Source organism: Candoia aspera, chromosome 3 (assembly GCF_035149785.1).
Source record: "Candoia aspera isolate rCanAsp1 chromosome 3, rCanAsp1.hap2, whole genome shotgun sequence".
Lineage (NCBI taxonomy): Eukaryota > Metazoa > Chordata > Lepidosauria > Squamata > Boidae > Candoia > Candoia aspera.
Window position 1 is genome coordinate 6,489,844 of NC_086155.1, and position 20,460 is coordinate 6,510,303.

Below are 20,460 nucleotides of genomic sequence, written 5' to 3' on the forward strand. Positions count from 1 at the left end.
ATCTTAGTGTGGGAGCAGTGAGATTTTAAACCACTTTCAGATGTCCCTACAAAACGTCTTAGAAGAAATTGTGCCCCTTTAGATAAAGCAAATCCAGCATGGCGAGAGAGCCCACAAATTACATGGGTGTTTCTAGCCTGCTGCCTTGCTTGGAAATGAAGTAATGCCAAGGGATCATCATTCAGATCCATTGGTGCTAATTAAATTATTATCTCCCCCACCAGCTATTTGGTGAATGATTCACTTCCTCCTCCCCACCCATTTTGCCCACAGTACATTCTTCAGGCAATGTTAGGGACTTCCATGCTAATTAATGGTGAGTGATACCTAGAGTTTTAGGGAACAGAAGGGAAAAACAAAGGTGGATTAGAGGTAAGGAGAAGGAGGGAAAAAAGAGTAGAAAAATTTGGGTGGATAGATCCAGTGTTTCTCAACCTTGGCAAGTTTAAGAAGTGTGGACTGCTGGGGAATTCTGGGAGTTGAAGTCCACACATCTTAAACTTATTGACGTTGAGAAACACTAGCTAGATCAATACTTTAGATGAGTTGGTAGGTAGACCAAGAGACAGACAAGGGGAAGGAAGGAAGGAAGGAAGGAAGGAAGGAAGGAAGGAAGGAAGGAAGGAAGGAAGGAAGGAAGGAAGGAAGGAAGGAAGGAAAAGGTTGGCCTGTGTCTTTGCTCAGCTTTCTTAAGATCTTACCCCTTAACAAAAGATTTTTGCCAAGGGGATCCCTGGAACCCTTGATTTTTTTTAAAAAATGGGTCCATATCCTGTTCTAAATCTTAGAGTTTGTCTGAAATGTCTTATTTCACCGATTTTCTCGATTGGCAAGGCTGAGGAAGGTGAACGGCACAAGATAATTTGGACAGCTTCATGGTAGAGTAAGGATGTGAACCTGGATGCCCTTTAACTACTATACCTTGCTGCCTTTCTTGGATAAATAACACCTGTTTCTAATGACCTTTTCCTATATTGGCACCCATTGCTGTGCCAAAGAGGAGTGTTGCAAATGTGGACTTCCTTCACCATATTTTGCAATTGTTCAAAGAAGCATTTTGTTGTTTGTTTCCTGTTGGCTACTATCAGTTGTCGTTTTAAAATCATATGTAGTTATCTTATTTCCTACAAGGAATCCATAGAATCATAGGGTTTTACTGTCCAATTCTTCTCAGTACAGAAATCCAAATTAAAGCTGCCTTGACAGATGGCTGCCCATCTGATTTTTAAAAGCGTCTGGCAAAGGGAACCCACCATTTCCTTCAATCATTGGTTCACTGTCAAAGTACTAAGACAGACAGTCTTCCTGGTGTCCTATTAGGACAAGTGTGGGAGCATTCAACCAGAGATGTTGACACATCAGAAACATTCCTGTCCAGAATTTAAAGTATGAGTGCAGTTGAGAAAAGAACAGCCTCATAATTTTATTTTGGACACCATCTCAGTGACTTTGGAAGGCATTGAGGCAGTTAGCAGGCCACATTCATACCTCCAAAGGTTGTGAACCAAAGCCAAGATCTTTTTAAGATAAAAAGGAACACCCTTGCACACTCTTATTTTGCTTCTCTTAGCCTTGACTGGAAGATGCCAGTAAGTTGCATATAGGATTCAACTTAGCTACAGTGACAGAATAGATCAGGATGAACTCCCAGTTACAGTAATTGAATCATTAGCGGCTTAAACCATAAGAATTAGGGTTCATTGATTCTGCTTAAATGTGGATACATTTGCATGTGAAATGCTACTTCTAGCCATGTTGTTGCCTTGCACCCTATCCTTACCAATTATGAAAATTATGTGTGGAAGCTCCTCGCTCTACGATAATTTAAAAATTTCTGTCCAGGTGATTTTTGGTTCATGGTGTGTTTGGAGATGGATTGGTATGTTACAAAGCAGGACAGAACCTCTTTGCAAACTTTTTCCAGCTGGTGCCCTCTATATGCATTAGACTTCAGCTTTTATAATTCAACATCTTTTTCTCCAGTAAATCTCAAAGACATCAGGTTGGAGAAAGCCTTTCAGATTTTCTTGGAGCCACCCCAACTTGGCCACAGGTCAGAACTGATAGGGTTGCAGATCAAGAACATTTAGATGACCCTATCAATTAACCACTGAACATATGCAAGGAAAAAAATGTGGTAGTGGATTATCTATCCTGATTCCCCAGTGATGATCACCTTGCATCATTGAAGAAGGTCCATTCTCCACCAAGACTAGCCAAGAACAGGCCAACAGATAGTTAAAACACTTCCTGTAACTCATACAGTTTTCTCCAGTCAGGAGACGAAGTTATCAGAGCAATCAAGAAACAATTATGGCTGGTGCCTCCCTACCCCCATGGTACAATTGAAACCCTAGAAATCCATCAGAGGGCTGATTGAAGCCTGAGTAGCAGGTAATGTGGTGAAGGGAAAGACCAGCCTCCTTGTGAATAAGCCACAGCAGCAGAATATGAGTGTCTGCAGGCTCAGTGCCTGCTGAGCACAAAGGTTACTCTGATGAAGGAGCAGATGTGCGGGTTGGAGAAGAAGGTTGAGGGAAGCTTTAGGTCTTAGAGGACAACTATGAGAAATCTACAGATAAAGAATCTGTTAGATTGCCCTCATTAGCCTATATAAACTCCCTCACTCTTCTATGCTACCTGGCTTTGATTCAACATATTGCCCAGGCAGAGTTGGTTCCTCAGACTAGAAAGTCTTACTCAGGAGAGAAGAAAGTGAGCTAGGGGCTACGTAAATAAGGAGTAAGAGGCTACACAAATAAGTAAGAAGCTGCTTGTACACCCACAGCTGAAGGAAGGCTTGTTGTGACTGTTGCTGGGAAAACAGACTCCAAACTGCTACTCTAGAAGAAAGAACCTCCTTGGTTAGGCGCTTTTTAAAAACATTACTTGGAATTCTTGGTTTGGACTGCTAAGGCTCCAAAGAGTCTGTTTTGGTTTCAAACCCTGTCCCTGAATACTCAAGGGACTGGGGACAATAAACTTCAGCTGGTTCTCTAGATCTCTGGAGAGTCCAGTGTTTGTTTTCTGTTACAGGTAGTCCTCGACTTAACAATGGCCTGAAGTTACGACGGCCACAGAATGGGAGCTTTAAGGCCTGTAAAGCATTTCCGAGCATCGCAAAATGTCACATCCTCCCATGATCGCATTTCAAGCGCTTGGCAATCGGCTTGCATTTATGACTGGTTGTAGCGTCCCACGGTCACATGATCATGTTTTACAATGTTTTTTGCTGTTTTCTGGCAAAAAACACCCATTGGGGAAGCTGGATTCACTTAGCGACCACAGAGATTCACTTAATATCTATGATTCACTTAACGACCACTGTAAAAATGGTCATGAAATCAGATCCGGTCACATAGTGACTTGACTTACGACTGCAACAACTTACAATGGAAATTCCAGTCCCAATGATTTGATCTGATTTGATTTATTTGATTTTTATCCTGCCTTTATTATTTTTATAAATAACATAATTTTTATAAATTATGGTTGTAAGTTGAGGACTACCTGTACTTGCTTAGTCAATGTCCCCACCTCTTTGTTTACAAGGGTCACTGCCATGCACAGTTCCATTTCCTGCTGAAAAGTGTGGACAGTGTTTTGTTTTCTCTAGACCTTTAGTCATGAGTGCAAGTATCTGGGCTTCTCCTATTCAGCAGTTAGACAACTGTATGGCTGAAATGTGCACAGATTTTTAATAGGTGTGTATGGGATCATCTTTTGGTTCTAGGCATGCGATGCTTTGGTCTACTTTCTGGAGTCTTCTGTTCAGAAAGTGTGCAACAGGTGAGCTGAAGACCAGCTGATGGTGAAGCTCCAGTCCACAAAAGCAGTCCTCAAAAACTCCCTTGGCTGAAATTGATTTTATTTTGGGTTGTTTTGGTTTGTGGTCATTGAACATTTTAATATCCTCACAAGGACTGATCAGATTAGACAGCCTGACCCATTGGTCTGGTGTGCTATGAGATAAGCTAGTACCATAAATTATTTTATTAGATGTTGATGTCATATACAGAGACTTCTGGACTTCGTGCTTGGACACCCTTGTAAAAGAAGAGGGTCAATTCCATCTGAAGTTCCAACAGATGTTGCAAAGCAAGAATCATATTTTCAGATCTATTCAGATGTTAAAATAAAGTCTTTGGGCTGCTGAGTTCAAATTATGCCTCTTGCAAGCCAAGAAATGTGACTGAGAGGTTCTTATAGCAGTGAGTGACTCTAGATTTATGCCTTCTGGAGCCTATTAGAACCTGGAATAACGTGATGGTCTTTGGGCCAAACCAGATGCTATGTAAGAGACATGGAATTGTCTCTTTATGCTGTGGGTGAAGCATCTACTGGAGCTTCTTCCAGTGGGTGTTTCCCAAATGTGGATTCAGCTCCCAGGATTCCAATCTTGTTAGCCATGCTGGCTAAGAATTTTTGGAGTGAAATCCAATATATCCAGAGGTCATCAAGTCCAGAAAGGCTAATTTAATTCAAATAGTAAGTGAAGTGTCTTCATGCTGCTTTGTGATTCTCTGATTCCCTCTATATTTTTTAAAAAAACCCTAATGTGAATCTATTTCAGCTAAGCTCTTAATTTGGTAATTACTCAGTACACTGAGATTTGAGGGGTACATCATTCAAATTTCCTGGGATATCTATTTCCAGGATCTTGGAGGCGCTTTAATCTGACTTGTCTTCAGAGGCAAATAATGTCTTTCTTTTTAAAATTAAAGCAGAGATCAGTTAACAAAGAATTGCAAAACTAGGTCACTACTAACACTGCTAATATACTTCCATATAATGGACCAACGTAACAACCATTAATAGGTCTCTCTGAATTAAATGTCAAGACATATGGGCTTTCCTTGTGGAAAAACCGAGCTGCTTCTGCATGTAATCCTAATCCTAATCCTGATCTAGCTATTTCAGATTTGGATCAAAAGTCATGAACAGAAGTTACGATCGAGGATTAGCTTTACACAGGGTTTTGTGGGGGTTGTTAGAAGATTAGCTTCTTTTACAAAATACCCATCTTTCAAAGATTTTTACTGATGTGTCTCTTTTGAGGCATATTCATGGAAGTAAAATCAAATTGGGAAACTTTGCAAGGGTGACCTAATTTTGCTCTGTCTCTTACCGTCCTTGCTTCTAAATTTTCTAACTCCTGCCAGAAATCAATTATCTAAGAAACCCATAATGAATCTATGGCTTTCATGAGCACCCTAACACTGCTCTTTATCTCTGTTTTTGTTGATTAAAATATTCCTACTGCTATTTTCTCTCTCTCTCAATATAGCATTCAGTTTCTGAACAGAAGTCTGCCATGAGTCTCATTTGGCCCTATAGAACCCATCTATGATTGCATGTCATTTTATTCACTAATTTTACTTGCCAGATTAAATTTATTTAATTTTAGATTTATACCCAGTCTAGCTCCAGGACCTCAGACAGCATATAACCCTTACCTCCAGTTTTTCACACAAGAACCTATAAGGTCTCCTAAGTTGTGAGAAACTGAGTGCCCCAAAGTCACAAGGGAACTATCATGGTTGAGGGTGGACAACCTTGGTCTTCCAAGTCAGTCCAGAACCTTAACTGGTACTGCACACTGGCTGTGCTTCTTTTATGCCAGTCTATCAACCAAAGGATGTGGAGAGAAGGAGCAAAAGGGAGAGGTCAAAAATTTGGTGACATCATCCCAAGTTATTTATTTAAAACCAGTCACCCAACGTGATGCCCACCATGCTGGCTGAAGAAGGGAATTATAGGCCAACATATCTGGAGAACGTCAGGTTGGGGGCATTTGCTATAAGATATTGACAGAAATAGACAAAGGGAATCAGAATGATAATAAGTGTAGGTTTTATATAATGTCTTCTCTCCCCCCCTCCTTGGTAATCAAAATACAGTTACTGTATTTTGAATCCAAATCTTTTGAATTGAAGTGCCTGCACATACTGTATTTTGCAAAATGCATGCATTTAAGTTTTGACTGTTTTCATACTTTTAAATTTCTGATGAGACAAAGTATTTTCAGTATTTTCAGACGCAAGCAATGGTAATAATTTAATGAGGAATGAAAAATAAAAATGTCAAACTCAAGATGGAAGGTTGATCATCTGGTTATACACTGAATTTGGGTGGAACTACCCCCTTTCTTTAAAAGTTTCCTTGGGTCACTGACTGAGTAGTTTTTTGGGGAAGAACCAGAACATGCCAGTAAATGTGAGCCAGTTTGGTCTAGTGCTGAAGGCTCCAGGCTAGAAACCAGGAGACGGTGAGTTCTAGTGCCGCCTTGGGCATGTAAGCCGGCTGGGTGACTTTGGGCCGCTCACTCCCTCTCAGCCCAACTCACTTGGGTGGTTTTGATGGGGAAAATAGGAGGAGGAAGGGAATAGGGAACCCTGCCTTGAGTTATTAATATAAATAATAAAATGGGATTAAAAATCTAAAAAAAATTAATATTTGGGTGGAGGAAACTTGTGCAATTCAAAAGAATAGAAAATGCAAATGTATTTAGATGGGACCTTCTCCCCTAACATTGAATTGAAAGATGAGATGTATCTGTTTCCTATGGAAAATTCCAGCATGAATCAATACTTGGGAGGGAAAAAAAATGACAAACACGACTTTCAACTTAAATTTGCAGGGGGACAGGAAACATTTTCAAGGGCTCCATCATGTCCCCTTAGAGATGCGGACTGAGAAAATATTCTCCTTCCTAATGTAGAAAGGCTGAATTTCTGACCTTGCTGTGAGATAGAACCTTTCCATGCACACCTCCTTTCAATTGAAGAGAATATTTGTAGCTCAGGGTTGAACTGGGGAGTCCTTGGTGCTCTCTGAGCCTGATTGTTTTCTTGCAGACGTTTCATTGCCAGACTAGGCAACATCTTCAGTGCAAGGAGGGAGTGGGCCTTGCTCTCTGTTTAGATACCGTGGCTTGCCCTGCTTGTGTTGGTGGGGGTGTTGTTCTCTCCTTGGGAGTTCTTTGGGCTGTGGTTTGCTGCTTGGTTGACTGACTGAGTTAATAGTTCCTTGATTAAGGTATAATGTACTGTTTGACTGTTCATCTGAGCAAGGCCCACTCCCTTTTCGCGCTGAAGAGGTTGCCTAGTCTGGCAATGAAACATCTGCAAGAAAACAACAAGGCTCAGAGAGCACCAAGGACTCCACACCTTCTTTCATACCCCGAATGCTGAGCATTGAGAAATGTGGCCTTCCCAGTTACTTTCTACGAAAAGTCTGGTTGTGTGGGAGCCATCTGGTCTAATTTTTCTACTCTCCCCTCATTTCTAGTAAAACCACTCCGGGCAGAAAGTCATTTTGTGGATGCTGCTCGGGAACGTCTAGGTACCACAGCAATTGCTTTGCACTGACTAATCCAAAGCTGCACGGCTCATTCTGTCTTTTTCTTTCCCGCTCCCTTCTGTTCTGCCCATTCATCTGCTTAATGGAGGCGCTTCATGAGCTATGGCAAGCGAAGGACATTGGCAGCGTCTTTTTCTTCCCAGCGAGACAAAAGGCAGGATCTGTTGAAAGAGGGGGATTTGCTTTGGGTAATGTAGCTTAGCAAGACAATTTCCAGGTGCGCCAAAGAACGCAAGACAAGGAAAAGACTAGGTGGGCAAGGTCAACCAAGATTACTCTGCAAAGTGAAAATACTGCAATCTAATCTCCTGTTTAATATTAACAGTGCAAAGTGAAAGTCTGTCCATTTATGCCATTGCAATTCCACTACAGAACTGTTGTTTTGGAAGCTATTCAGTAGCTGTGAATGGAGATCCCTCCCCCCGATCTTATTGCAGGGTTTTTGAAAACCCACCCAGCGTTTCTAGCACTTCCTCAGCAGGAACCAACAAATTATTCTGAACTTACTTTAGCTGCAGGCCCCCTTTAGTGGACATGTGCATAACTCCAATTACTGGCAAACCAGGGTTTGGGCACTGATGACAGATCATGCGGTGTTGGTTATCCAGTTGACTTTGGGAGTGCTAAATTAGCTTGCTTGACCTGGCATGATTTGTAAGGAAAGGAGAGCTCCATAAATTGAATGAGGTCCAAAAAGGATTGTGACGAAGCTTCCTCCATTCTTTGAAAGTCAAACTCTTAGGTAGCTTGTGTACACCTTACAGCGATTCAGTTGCTAATTCTTCCCTCTGCATGTTTTGTTTTTGTTTTTCCAGTTAAGTGTGGACTTGCCGGTGCAAGGTCCAGGGAGATAGTCACACAATACTTGCTTGGTTGATGCATGTCCATTTGGGGATCCAGCTTGGCTCCTGAAGGCATCCAGGTTTAGTTGAAAATGACTGATGCTCTCACTCCCTTGAATATCTCAACATACTATCTCAACATACCCTTTTTTGTTTTTCATTTTTTATGTTCCAGCCAGAAGGGCCTATGTTACAAAGGCAAATTGGTGATCATGCTAGTCATAAGTCCTATTCTTAGGTCAATAGAAAGCAAGCAAGCATGATCATAGATTAAATTTATTATTGGCTTAGATGGATGACGGTGTTGTAGAATCTTTGAATTTCAGTTCCCATATGATTTGTGTGTATGTGTATACTTGTCAGGCTTATGAATCTCCTTCTACTTAGCATTCTGCTGTCTTGGTTTGACAGAACAGCCAAACCCTACTTTGTACAAAAGGCTTTCATTTCCAAGATGGTTAGATGTGGGCTTAACCATCTGGGTTATTCTTAAACACAAATGGCATTCCCCTTAAATTTCCTGAGATACTTTTAAGTAAGGGGCAGTAAAATAGCATCTCCTCTACTCCCTCTGATCTATTCCTCTACTTTTTCAAAGGTAAATTGAAGATGATTTTCTAATATATTCTCTAATATAGGTAGTCCTTGCTTAATAACCAATCGTTTGGATTTACGACAGTGCTGAAAAAAATGACTTTATGTCCGGTCTCATACTTATGATTGTCACAGCGTCCCCTCAGTCACGTGATCACAATTTGAGCTCATGGCAACCGGTTTGCATTTATGACCATCACAGCGTCACTGGTCACGTGATCATCATTTTTGATCTTCCTGGCCAGCTTCTGGCAAGCAAAATCAATGGGAAACTGCATGATCACTTAACAACCACATTTTTTGCTTAACACCCACTGTGATTCAGTTAACACCCACTGCAAAAAGGTCATAAAATTGGGTTGGATTCGCTTAATGACTGCTTTGCTTAGCAGCCAAAATTCTGGTCCCAATTGTGGTCGTTAAGCAAGGACTACCTGTATCTTAGAAAGGATAAGAAGCATAGAAAGATTTTCTAGATTGGCCTTATCTTCCTTCATCTTGGCCGGAGCATGTTGTATGCCAATATTACCCAGGTTCACTCATTATACTAAATCATAAAGCAGTTTCTTTGACTAAACTTAGTATATTATGTGAAGTCGGGAACTGTGACCTGTAAGCTATGTTGTGACATATTTTGTTGTCATTATTTCTAAAACTAAACTGGCCCGTGACATTTTCCATTGTTTAATACGCCCCAGTACTGAAATAGTTCCATCTCCTTTTAGGGCTTATGCCTTTATCTGAGGTCCTTACTTTAGGTTTTTGTCTCCAATCCATTCAGAATTCAACTTAAAGAGTTCCAAATCAAGATTACCATCCTTTGGTAAAAAACATTTTTACCATTCCTTCTGAGATGCCAGCAGTTCATCATCTAGAATCAGTGTTTCTCAACCTTGGTAACTTAAAGATACATGGATGTCAACTCCCAGAATTCCCCCAGCCAGCTGCTGGCTGGGAGAATTCTGGGAGTTGACATCCATGCGTCTTAAAGTTCCCAAGGTTGAGAAACACTGATGTAAGTAATTCAGACCAGGGTCTTCCAAACCAAAATCCCTTGTGTCTACACCATTTGTGTAGCCAGCTGTCATTTTTTCCCCTCTCTGGTCTTCTTCTGTGGACTGGAAGAATACATGAAAATATCACCTGAGCACACAAGGTCTTGACCTATCTTCCTTCCAAGATCTTCAGATCTTGTATCTGTTCCTTACAGTATCATTTGTCCCCCATGATGCTGGGGGCGTAAAAGGGTATATGGATAGCTTCTCCTCTCTTACGATTAGGGCTGTGATATTAGCTATGGGGAAGTTGGGCAGTCAAATGACACCTGGAATCAAGCCATCTAATCTCACAGTGATCCAAATATACGCCGCAACCACAGATGCTGAAGAAGCTGAAGTAGAGCAGTTCTATGAGGATCTGCAGCACCTACTGGACAACACGCCTAAAAGAGATGTTATTTTCATCACGGGAGACTGGAATGCTAAGGTGGGCAGTCAAATGACATCTGGAATTACAGGTAAGCATGGCCTGGGAGAACAAAACGAAGCAGGACATAGGCTGATAGAATTTTGCCAAGACAACTCACTCTGCATAACAAACACTTTCTTCCAACAACCTAAGAGACGGCTTTATACATGGACTTCACCAGATGGACAACACCGAAATCAGATTGACTACATCCTTTGCAGCCAAAGGTGGCGGACAGGTATACAGTCGGTAAAAACAAGACCTGGAGCTGACTGTAGTTCCGATCACGAACTTCTTCTTGCACAATTTAGGATCAGACTAAAGAGATTAGGGAAGACCCACAGATCAGCTAGATATGAGCTCACTAATATTCCTAAGGAATACGCAGTGGAGGTGAAGAATAGATTTAAGGGACTGGGCTTAGTAGATAGGGTCTCGGAAGAACTCTGGATAGAAGTTCGCAACATTGTTCAGGAGGCAGAAACAAAATACCTCCCAAAGAGAGAGAAAACCAAGAAGGCAAAATGGCTATCTGCTGAGACACTAGAAGTAGCCCAAGAAAGAAGGAAAGCAAAAGGCAACAGTGATAGGGGGAGATATGCCCAATTAAATGCAAAATTCCAGAGGTTAGCCAGAAGAGAACTGGAATTATTTTTAAAAAAGCAATGTGCGGAAGTGGAAGAAGACAATAGAATAGGAAGGTCAAGAGACCTCTTCCAGAAAATTAGAAACATTGGAGGTAAATTCCAGGCCAAAATGGGTATGATCAAAAACAAAGATGGCAAGGACCTAACAGAAGAAGAAGAGATCAAGAAAAGGTGGCAAGAATATACGGAAGACCTGTATAGGAAGGATAACAATATCGGGGATAGCTTTGACGGTGTGGTCAGTGAGCTAGAGCCAGACATCCTGAAGAGTGAGGTTGAATGGGCCTTAAGAAGCATTGCTAATAACAAGGCAGCAGGAGACGACGGCATCCCACCTGAACTGTTCAAAATCTTGCAAGATGATGCTGTCAAGGTAATGCATGCTATATGCCAGCAAATTTGGAAAACACAAGAATGGCCATCAGACTGGAAAAAATCAACTTATATCCCCATACCAAAAAAGGGGAACACTAAAGAATGTTCAAACTCTCGAACAGTGGCACTCATTTCACATGCCAGTAAGGTAATGCTCAAGACCCTGCAAGGTAGACTTCAGCAATTCATGGAGCGAGAATTGCCAGATGTACAAGCTGGGTTTAGAAAAGGCAGAGGAACTAGGGACCAAATTGCCAATATCCGCTGGATAATGGAAAAAGCCAGGGAGTTTCAGAAAAACATCTATTTCTGTTTTATTGACTATTCTAAAGCCTTTGACTGTGTGGACCATAACAAATTGTGGCAAGTTCTTAGTGGTATGGGGATACCAAGTCATCTTGTCTGCCTCCTGAAGAATCTGTGTAACGACCAAGTAGCAACAGTAAGAACAGACCACGGAACAACGGACTGGTTTAAGATTGGGAAAGGAGTATGGCAGAGCTGTATACTCTCACCCTACCTATTCAACTTGTACGCAGAACACATCATGCAACATGCTGGACTTGAGGAATCCAAGGCTGGAGTTAAAGTCACTGGAAGAAACATGAACAATCTCAGATATGCAGATGATACCACTTTGATGGCTGAAAGCGAAGAGGAACTGAGGAGCCTTATGATGAAGGTGAAAGAAGAAAGTGCAAAAGCTGGCTTGCAGCTAAACCTCAAAAAAACCAAGATTATGGCAACCAGCTTGATTGATAACTGGCAAATAGAGGGAGAAAATGTAGAAGCAGTGAAAGACTTTGTATTTCTAGGTGCGAAGATTACTGCAGATGCTGACTGCAGTCAGGAAATCAGAAGATGCTTAATCCTTGGGAGAAGAGCAATGACAAATCTTGATAAAATAGTTAAGAGCAGAGACATCACACTGACAACAAAGGTCCGCATAGTTAAAGCAATGGTGTTCCCCGTAGTAACCCATGGCTGCGAGAGCTGGACCATAAGGAAGGCTGAGAGAAGGAAGATCGATGCTTTTGAACTGTGGTGTTGGAGGAAAATTCTGAGAGTGCCTTGGACTGCCAGAAGATCAAACCAGTCCATCCTCCAGGAAATAAAGCCAGACTGCTCACTTGAGGGAATGATATTAAAGGCAAAAGTGAAATACTTTGGCCACATAATGAGAAGACAGGACACCCTGGAGAAGATGCTGATGCTAGGGAGAGTGGAGGGCAAAAGGAAGAGGGGCCAACCAAGGGCAAGGTGGATGGATGATATTCTAGAGGTGACGAACTCGTCCCTGGGGGAGCTGGGGGTGTTGACAACCGACAGGAATCTCTGGCGTGGGCTGGTCCATGAAGTCACAAAGAGTCGGAAGCGACTGAACGAATAAACAACAACAAGTTGGAGAAAAGGGCAAAGTAGGAGAGAACACATCTCTGTGGATCAAGTGATGTTGATGGAATTTACTTGCCACCAGGGAATACACACACACACACAATTATGGTCACAGCTGCAGGAAATACAGGTGGCTGCTACTATGAGTGTAGTAGTTTATAGGAGTAGCACACAATTGGAATAGCTCTTTTTGGGACCATTGCTAGAACTGAAGGTGGACAAAGAAACCAGCTTCACTTGAGCTACGTTTACAACCAGCAAGGTGACCAGGATGGTCATAACGTTATGATGTGGGCAAACATGCCCCTTCAGATAGGGGTTGTAATTGTAGTACAGTGCTGGTTATGCTCAGCGGAAAGGCAGGTATGGTATGGATGCAATCCTTTTGGGCTTCAGCTCTTGAGGAAGAGTGGTGTCCAGATGGATGATGGACCATCCTTCAGCTAGTAGGCTTCTGCTCTTAATTAGTGGCATTTTGTTACTGGATTTTTTCACAAAAATAAGAGTCCTTGGGAGAATGTACATCTGATACTGAACCCAGGAAAAACGCAAGTGACAGGTGGCTCATCTTAACATACCTTCCTGCCTTTAGAGAAGTATGTCCAAAATTTATGATTCGAGCCAGATATGAGACTGCTATCAAAACTAACTTCTTTATTGCATTATCTAGTCTTTCCTTGTAATCCACAGCTTCAATTAATTCATAATGTGAAATAACCACATGGCGTTCTCATATGCTGTCCTGTTTTGGCAACCAAAGATGTGTGAGTAAGGCATCACATAGGAAATGACCATTTCCTACTTCAGGATAATTAGAAATCATGTCTTATGAAACATAGAAGAATAAACATAATACCAGAAGCAATTAAACAAGAACAACATGTAGGAAGATGCGCTTTTAAAATATTTGGCCTAGATTACCAGTACGCTAGAAATGATGCTGCAAAGCTTCCTGTGTTACATCAGTGTTTCTCAACCTTGGCAACTTTAAGATGTCTGGACTTCAATTCCCAGAATTCCCCAGCCAGCCATGCTGGCTGGGGAGTTCTGGGAGTTGAAGTCCACACATCTTCAAGATGCCAAGGTTGAGAAATATTGCCTTATGTTGTCACATCTCTCCAGTAAGTGTTTTTGTCCACACTAATACACAAATCCATCCACATCTGCCAACCTAAGCATTTGGTGTCTTTATGGCCCGCTGTGAGATAGTTTATACAAAGCATTTATGCAAAATGCATTCTTTGTATAAATGAAACCAAGGTCCAGAATGAGCTGCAAAGGCCTACATTTTTTTTCTTCCTCTTCATTCACTTGGACTTTCCAGTTTCACTGTCTTTCCAAAGTTTGCCTGCACATTGTAGCTATTTAGCCCAAATGGTGGGTATCTGGCTGAATGGTGCATAATGTGGCATTAGATTTAGTTCAGCCTTCTGCAGTTCTGAGCCTTCTTGTTGTTTGTGCAACTTCCAGATTTCCCAGTCAAGGGGGAATTCTAGGAAGCCCACTTGGGTTCTTAAAAGCATGAATTTCAACATCCTTGGATCCCAGACAATGTGCTCCCAAATTAACAAAGCCAGGAACTGAAGCCAGGACTTTGTGCATGCAAGACTCATGCCCTTTTCTTGAGAAATGATCCTTCCCCTATTCTGAACCAGGTCTTTTACTGCAGTATCAGTAACTGGGATCACATGTTACTAGTATAATAGTTTCTTTCAGACCACACCTGCATCAGAGGCAAAAAATAAGAGAGGACTCTGCAAGTATGGATGTTCACTGCACACTGGTCCAATCCACTGGACCTGTAGCTTGGCAGTCCTTTTTCCATGATTGGTTATCCCAGAAGCCAGTTAGGGAAACCCCAGGAGGACATCAAGGTTCAAGCCAGCAATGTCAGCTTTATGAGCAACCATAGGCTTTGTACTCAGGCTGCCCTCCAAGGTTCATGCTGATTGGGAATTATGGGAGATGAAGGAGAATGCGAGCTTGGGAAGGCTGTCCTGGATAATGTAGTTCTCCCTTCTGTTTTTCTATAATTGGTTTTATAACTAGGAAGTTAAGGAGATATAGGCAGGAAAGCCAACCAGCATTTAGAAGACTTGGCAAAAAGTAAGACTGGCTAGTGTGTGTAAGGATCTAAATGACTTTTTAAGGTCTTCAATCAGGTCAGGTGTGTTTGAATTTTGACGCAGAAAACCTGCAGTAGGAATGCATCTATAAATGTCAGACGATTATCTCCATCTCATCTTTGGTAGAGAAATGCATGTTGTGGGTGAGGATGCGACTAAGAAATGGAAACTATCTTGTATTTCTCCATTGTACGCAGTTGCGTTAACCACCAGGAGGCGCTCTATGGTCAGTTTTATCTTACCTGGATCTCATCAGACATAGGTGGCCAGATTACATTGAGTTGCAAATTGGACAACTCCCAAATAGGAAAAAACTGGTCACAAAGTGTCTCGTGGTGGTCAGGGTAATTGAAAACACCACACAGGATAAACGCGATATAAACGTAGAGAAATTTCCCTCCACCTTCCAAAAGGGGGTGGAAGTCATGTAAAAGCTCATACGTGGGGGCATGATCTCATGTAACATCTGCGTCTCTCTGCTCTGAGAGCTTAAGGGAAGGTGGACTGTATGTATCGTTCAAATAGATTCCATTGCATGGAAGTAATGGTCAACCAGGAAAGTGTTAAGCCTTCTGTTCACAGCATGTCATTTGCTCACATGAGCCAGGTTCTTTAGAGTAGAAGATGGGCAGAAATAGCTCATGACAGGCATATCTTGGAGAGCTAAAATCAGAAATCAAGGTGCAGGTTTCAAGTGTTGGGCCATTCCTCTTGCGTGGAGCTGCTCTGACTCAATGCTTTGTATCTAAATCTTCATGACCGTCGTTCCATTTGCACTCTACAATATCCCGCATTACAAGATCACATTATGTTTTCCCGTTCATTCATCACCTGGGTTCTTTTCTTCCTTCATCAATGGGTCCCCCCCCCATCTTCATTCATCACCATGGAAACCTTTCCTGAGACGCCTTTTCAAGTCAGCGATGATCAAAAGCCACATCTCACGGCCCCTGCTTCTACTGCTGCTGCTTTGAAAGACAATTGATTTTGAATGGCTAAAAGGGAGCCTCTGTGGTGGTCTGGAAGTGACTCCCCCCCTGCTTGTCTCCCCCCCTTTTTTTGTCTTGTTTTGATTTGTCTCCATGTCCAGTCAAAAGGTCAGCTTGAAAGATCGTGTCTTCTCCAGCCCCCGAGGTGCAACCACGAAAAGTAAAGGTTCTCCTCAGGGTCCAGGTGTCCGAAGATCCCCCAGTGCAGACCAGAGCATGGAAGATAGCCCAAGTAAAGTCCCCAAGAGCTGGAGTTTTGGAGATCAGAGCCGGCCCCGGCAAGCTTTCCGCATCAAGGGAGCCACATCCCGTCAGAATTCAGAAGGTGAGGTGAAGGATGGTCCATACAAGGCTGGGGCTGCATTTGTCTTCAGCTGTTTTGGTGGGAGAAGGGAGATAGCAGGGTTTTGATTGCATTATCATGGACACCATCTTGATATTTTGGACCAGCGAAGGAGTAAAACAAATAATCAAGATCTTCAAAACACCAAGGCCCTTGAACTCAAGTAGGCCTCCCTAATAGCTTGCTTAGGCATTTTGCAGAGGCTGGCTCACAAGTTATCTTAATCAGCACTTGTATTTTTAAGTGGGAACTAGGAAGTGACTAACCACAAAAGCTGACTTGTGCCGACCTCCATCTTATTTACTGTGTATTCTCACTCTAAGCAGAAAATCTAATCCATGTTATCAAAAATAACATGGCACTTGACATCATTACTGGTCAACATTTATTATACAACTATAAAGCTTGGTTGTACCCTCCTTCAGTCAGGAGAACCTTGTGGTCTACCCCCAGCACCGTTCAAATAAACTTGTCTCAGTAGGCCATTATTTCTCGCCTGTAGAATGCTTCTTGAGCTGAGAGCCACAAAGGTGTTTCTGGGCACAACCTGGGTTTGTATCTATTCTGTGTTCTCAATATGTCCGGTCTCTCCGAACAGTCACTCATGCCCTGGTCACCTCCTGCATAGACTACTGCAATGTGCTCTACGTGGGGCTACCCTTGAAGAGTATCTGGAAGCTACAGCTGGTACAGAATGTGGCCGCATGAGCAGTCTTAGGAGCTCATATAACACCACTGCTGTGTGAGCTGCCAGTTTGCTTCCGGGTCCAATTCAAGGTGTCGGTTATCACCTTTAAAGCTGTACATGACATGGGTTACCTGAGGAGCCACTTCATCCCCACTACATTGATCTGTCACACCCGGTCAGGCAAGCTACAGACCCTGTCCACGAGGGATTGCCGATTGGCAGGGTCCAGGAGGAGGGCCTTCTCTGCCGTGGCCCCTGACATTTGGAATAACCCCTGGAGGTGAGGCAGGCCCCCACTCTCCCGGCCTTTAGACAGGGAGTCAAGGCCTGGCTTTGCCACCTTGCTTGGGGTGAGGGGGGGGGGGGGACAGTAGATAGTGGAGGTGGCTGGTGCCGTGATGCGTCCCCCGTGAATTCCATCATGACCATCTTGGATTTTATATGTTATATGTTACATTTTACATTTTATATTTATTTATACTATACTGTATAATGAATTTTTATTTTTTATTTATTGTAAGCTGCCCAGAGTCGTCGTTGAATGAGATTGGGCGGTGGATAAATTTAATAAATAAATAAATAAGGCACGTCTAACATAATGATTTTTATAATCCTCATTAGCCTTGATTTTGTTGTACCACAGATACCCATGCCACCCAAATCTCAGGTCATGTCCTGCTAACTCCAAAATCCTTCTGTTTCTCAGCAGCACCTACTCTTTCATCCAAAACAAACAGCAAGCTGAAAAATAAAATTTCAAGTTAGGTAAACCCAATCCTCCTCTTTCCTCTGCATCTTGTAACACCTTACATTTAACTTGTGTTTTTTCCCCCTCCCACACAAACTTAGATATATCCTTTTGCCACTGTTCAAACGGTGCGTGAGTTGTCAAGAGGTAGTGTCTGAAACAAAAAACTTCATTCTAGGCAAGACATTCATTTTTATCACAGAAATTCTCCCCAGCAATGACAGTTGTAGTTCCTCCCATCTTAACATACCTTTTCAAACTTTATTCCATGTCTTAACATCGTTATTTTGAAATAACGTACAATTCATATTTGTCATAGTGATACCCAGATATTTTACTTATTTTCTCAATCTTAAAATCCATTTTGTTCATCAATTCTGTTTGATCCTCTTTTCATATTTTTTGTTAACATCTTCATCTTCTGTTTATTGATCTTAAAACCTGCTAATGTACCAAATTCTTTTAGTTTTCCCACTGATGTTTCAATTCCTTTTAAAGGATCTTCCAAAATCAACGCCAAGTCATCTGCAAAAGCCCTTAACTTATACATTTCTTTTAAAATCTTTACTCCCACAATCCTCTCATCTTGTCTTATATCTCTATTCAGTATTTCAAGAACCAAAATAAACAAGAGTGGACATCCCTGTCTTGCTCCTTTTTGCATCTCTCGGGGTTTTTTTTTTAGATCTCCATTAACAATTATTTGTGCTTTCTGTGAAGTATAAATCTACCTTACCCATTTTATAAAGTTCTCTCCAAAGTTCATATCTTCCAAACGTTGAATAAGAAGTCCAGTTCAAATTGTCAGAGGCCTTCTCTGCATGTAAGAAAACCAATGCAATTTGTTTTTCATTAAGTTGCTCCAAATATTTCAAAATGTCCAACACGTTTCTAATATTGTCTTTAACTGTCTTTTAGGTAAAACCCACATTGATCTTCATGACTAAATTCTTGCAAAATTATTTTCAGCCTATCAGCCAAAATCACTGTAAACAACTTGTAGTCATTATTCAGTAATAATATCGGCCTTTAGTTTCTTGTTAGCCAACTCTTGTCCCTGCTTGGGTATTAATACCATATTGGCCTCTTTCCAACACTGACCAATTTCCTTGTCCATGAAGTCACGAAGAGTCAGAAGTGACTGAACGAATAAACAAAAAAGACAGAGTTCATTGTATTTTGTAAAGGTTGTAAAAGTTCATTCTCAAAACATAAGAAGAACCTGGTAATCTGCATGATCCAGGCCCCTTTCCCGTTTTTTTTATAGCTTTTTTATAGCTTCACAGACCTCCCTTATTGTTATAGGTCCATTCATAATCTGTTGCTGTTCCTCTGTAATCCTTGGTCAGTTTTGTTTCTTTAGGAATTCATCTGTTTTCTCCAGAGAAATGTCTTGTCCTTTATACAAGTTGGAATAATTGAAATGCTTTTTGCATAGCCGCATTATCCATTAATACAGTATTTCCTTCTTGTAATTTCAATATCATTTTCTTTTCTTTTCAGAATTTATATGCCCACCATTTCCCTGGCTTGTTTGCAAACTCAAAAATATTTTTTTGTTTTTGCTTTACACAAGGTAGTTCATTTTTATTTCAATTTCTCTTACTGTCAACTGTCGTTGTAAAAGCTTAATTTGTGGAGAAATACTTGTCTTCTCTGGAAATTTCTTTAATTTTTCTTCTTTTCTTTTTATCTCACCCAAAATAGCTTGTGTTTTCTCTTGCTTCTTCTTTTTGAGTTCACTATTGTGTTGTACAAAATAGCCTCTGATAAAGGCTTCGCTCGCATCCCAAACCATTCTTAAATCAGTACCTTTATTTACATTAGTTTCAAAGAATCCTTTTAATTTCTTTTTACAATCCTGCGCAATTGGTTCTTTTTGTAGCGACTTTTCATTTAGTCTCCATCTAAAAGAACTGGATTTCCTGTTGTAATCAAATTCACAGGATTATGATCTGAAAAAGTCTCTGGTAGGATCTCTACTTTATGAACCTTAGTAGCCAAATTCTTCAAAATCCAAATCACATTTATTCTCAGAAAGGATCTACGTCTTTCAGAAAAGTAGGTGTACTCTCTTGAATTGCCATTTTTCTGTCTGTATATATCAGCCTTTCTCAACCTTTTGACCCTGGAGGAACCCTTGAAATGTTTTTCAGGTCTTGGGGAACCCCTGCACATTCAGGCTCAAAGATAGCCCAGAAGTAAAGTCCAAATATATTTGGGGGAGATGGGCAGTGGTAAAATTTGAAAAACAAACAAACAAATAAATAAATAAGTTACAAAATTATTATATTTGTTTCATGGGTAGGCCTGTATGTATGCATTAACAGTGTTCTTAAACTGAAAATAAAGAATGAAACTTACCTCTTGAATGTGAAGTTGCCTGAATCTGAAATAATTTTTTAAATAAATTGTGATCTCCCAGGGAACCCCTAGGGACCTCTCATGGAACCCGAGGGCGTCTGGTTGAGAAACCCTGCTATATATCAACAAGCCCTAAATTGTCCATAACACTAAAGAAAACTTCTGGTAATTTGCCTTGAGTAATTTTAATATTTTTCTCAGAAGTTCTGTCCAGTTGTGGGGAGATCACTCCATTCCAATCCCCCACCAAACACCAATTTTCATAAGAAAAACCCATTAGTCTCTCCACAGTCCTTTATAGAACAGTACTTTATCCTCATTTGGGGCATAAATTACTAATATCAGAGTCTTAGTCCCATGCAAATTAATTCCCACCCCACGAAATCTACCACGCTCATCAATCTGGGCCTCCCGGGTTCCATGAGACATCATAATAATTGTCTTTTTCTGTTCCCGATTTTGCAGGGAATTGTGATGCGTGCTTTCATTTCACTTAGGATAATGTGGTTCTCTTTAGTCC

At 41.3% G+C, this 20,460-nt stretch overlaps 1 protein-coding gene across 6 annotated transcripts in view; it reads left to right on the plus strand.

Annotated features, from left to right (window-relative positions):
- KCNQ2 (potassium voltage-gated channel subfamily Q member 2) overlaps window positions 1-20,460 on the plus strand; it is a 120,711-nt gene that overhangs the window by 85,995 nt on the left and 14,256 nt on the right. For 3 of the 6 annotated variants that reach the window (XM_063296923.1, XM_063296925.1, XM_063296927.1), the window contains one exon: window positions 15,899-16,122. In XM_063296923.1, coding sequence (XP_063152993.1) covers window positions 15,899-16,122 — 224 coding nt within the window. Of the gene's footprint in view, window positions 1-7,290; window positions 7,345-15,898; window positions 16,123-20,460 lie in introns of all 6 variants that reach the window. The other 3 variants (XM_063296922.1, XM_063296924.1, XM_063296928.1) reach the window with 2 other exon arrangements.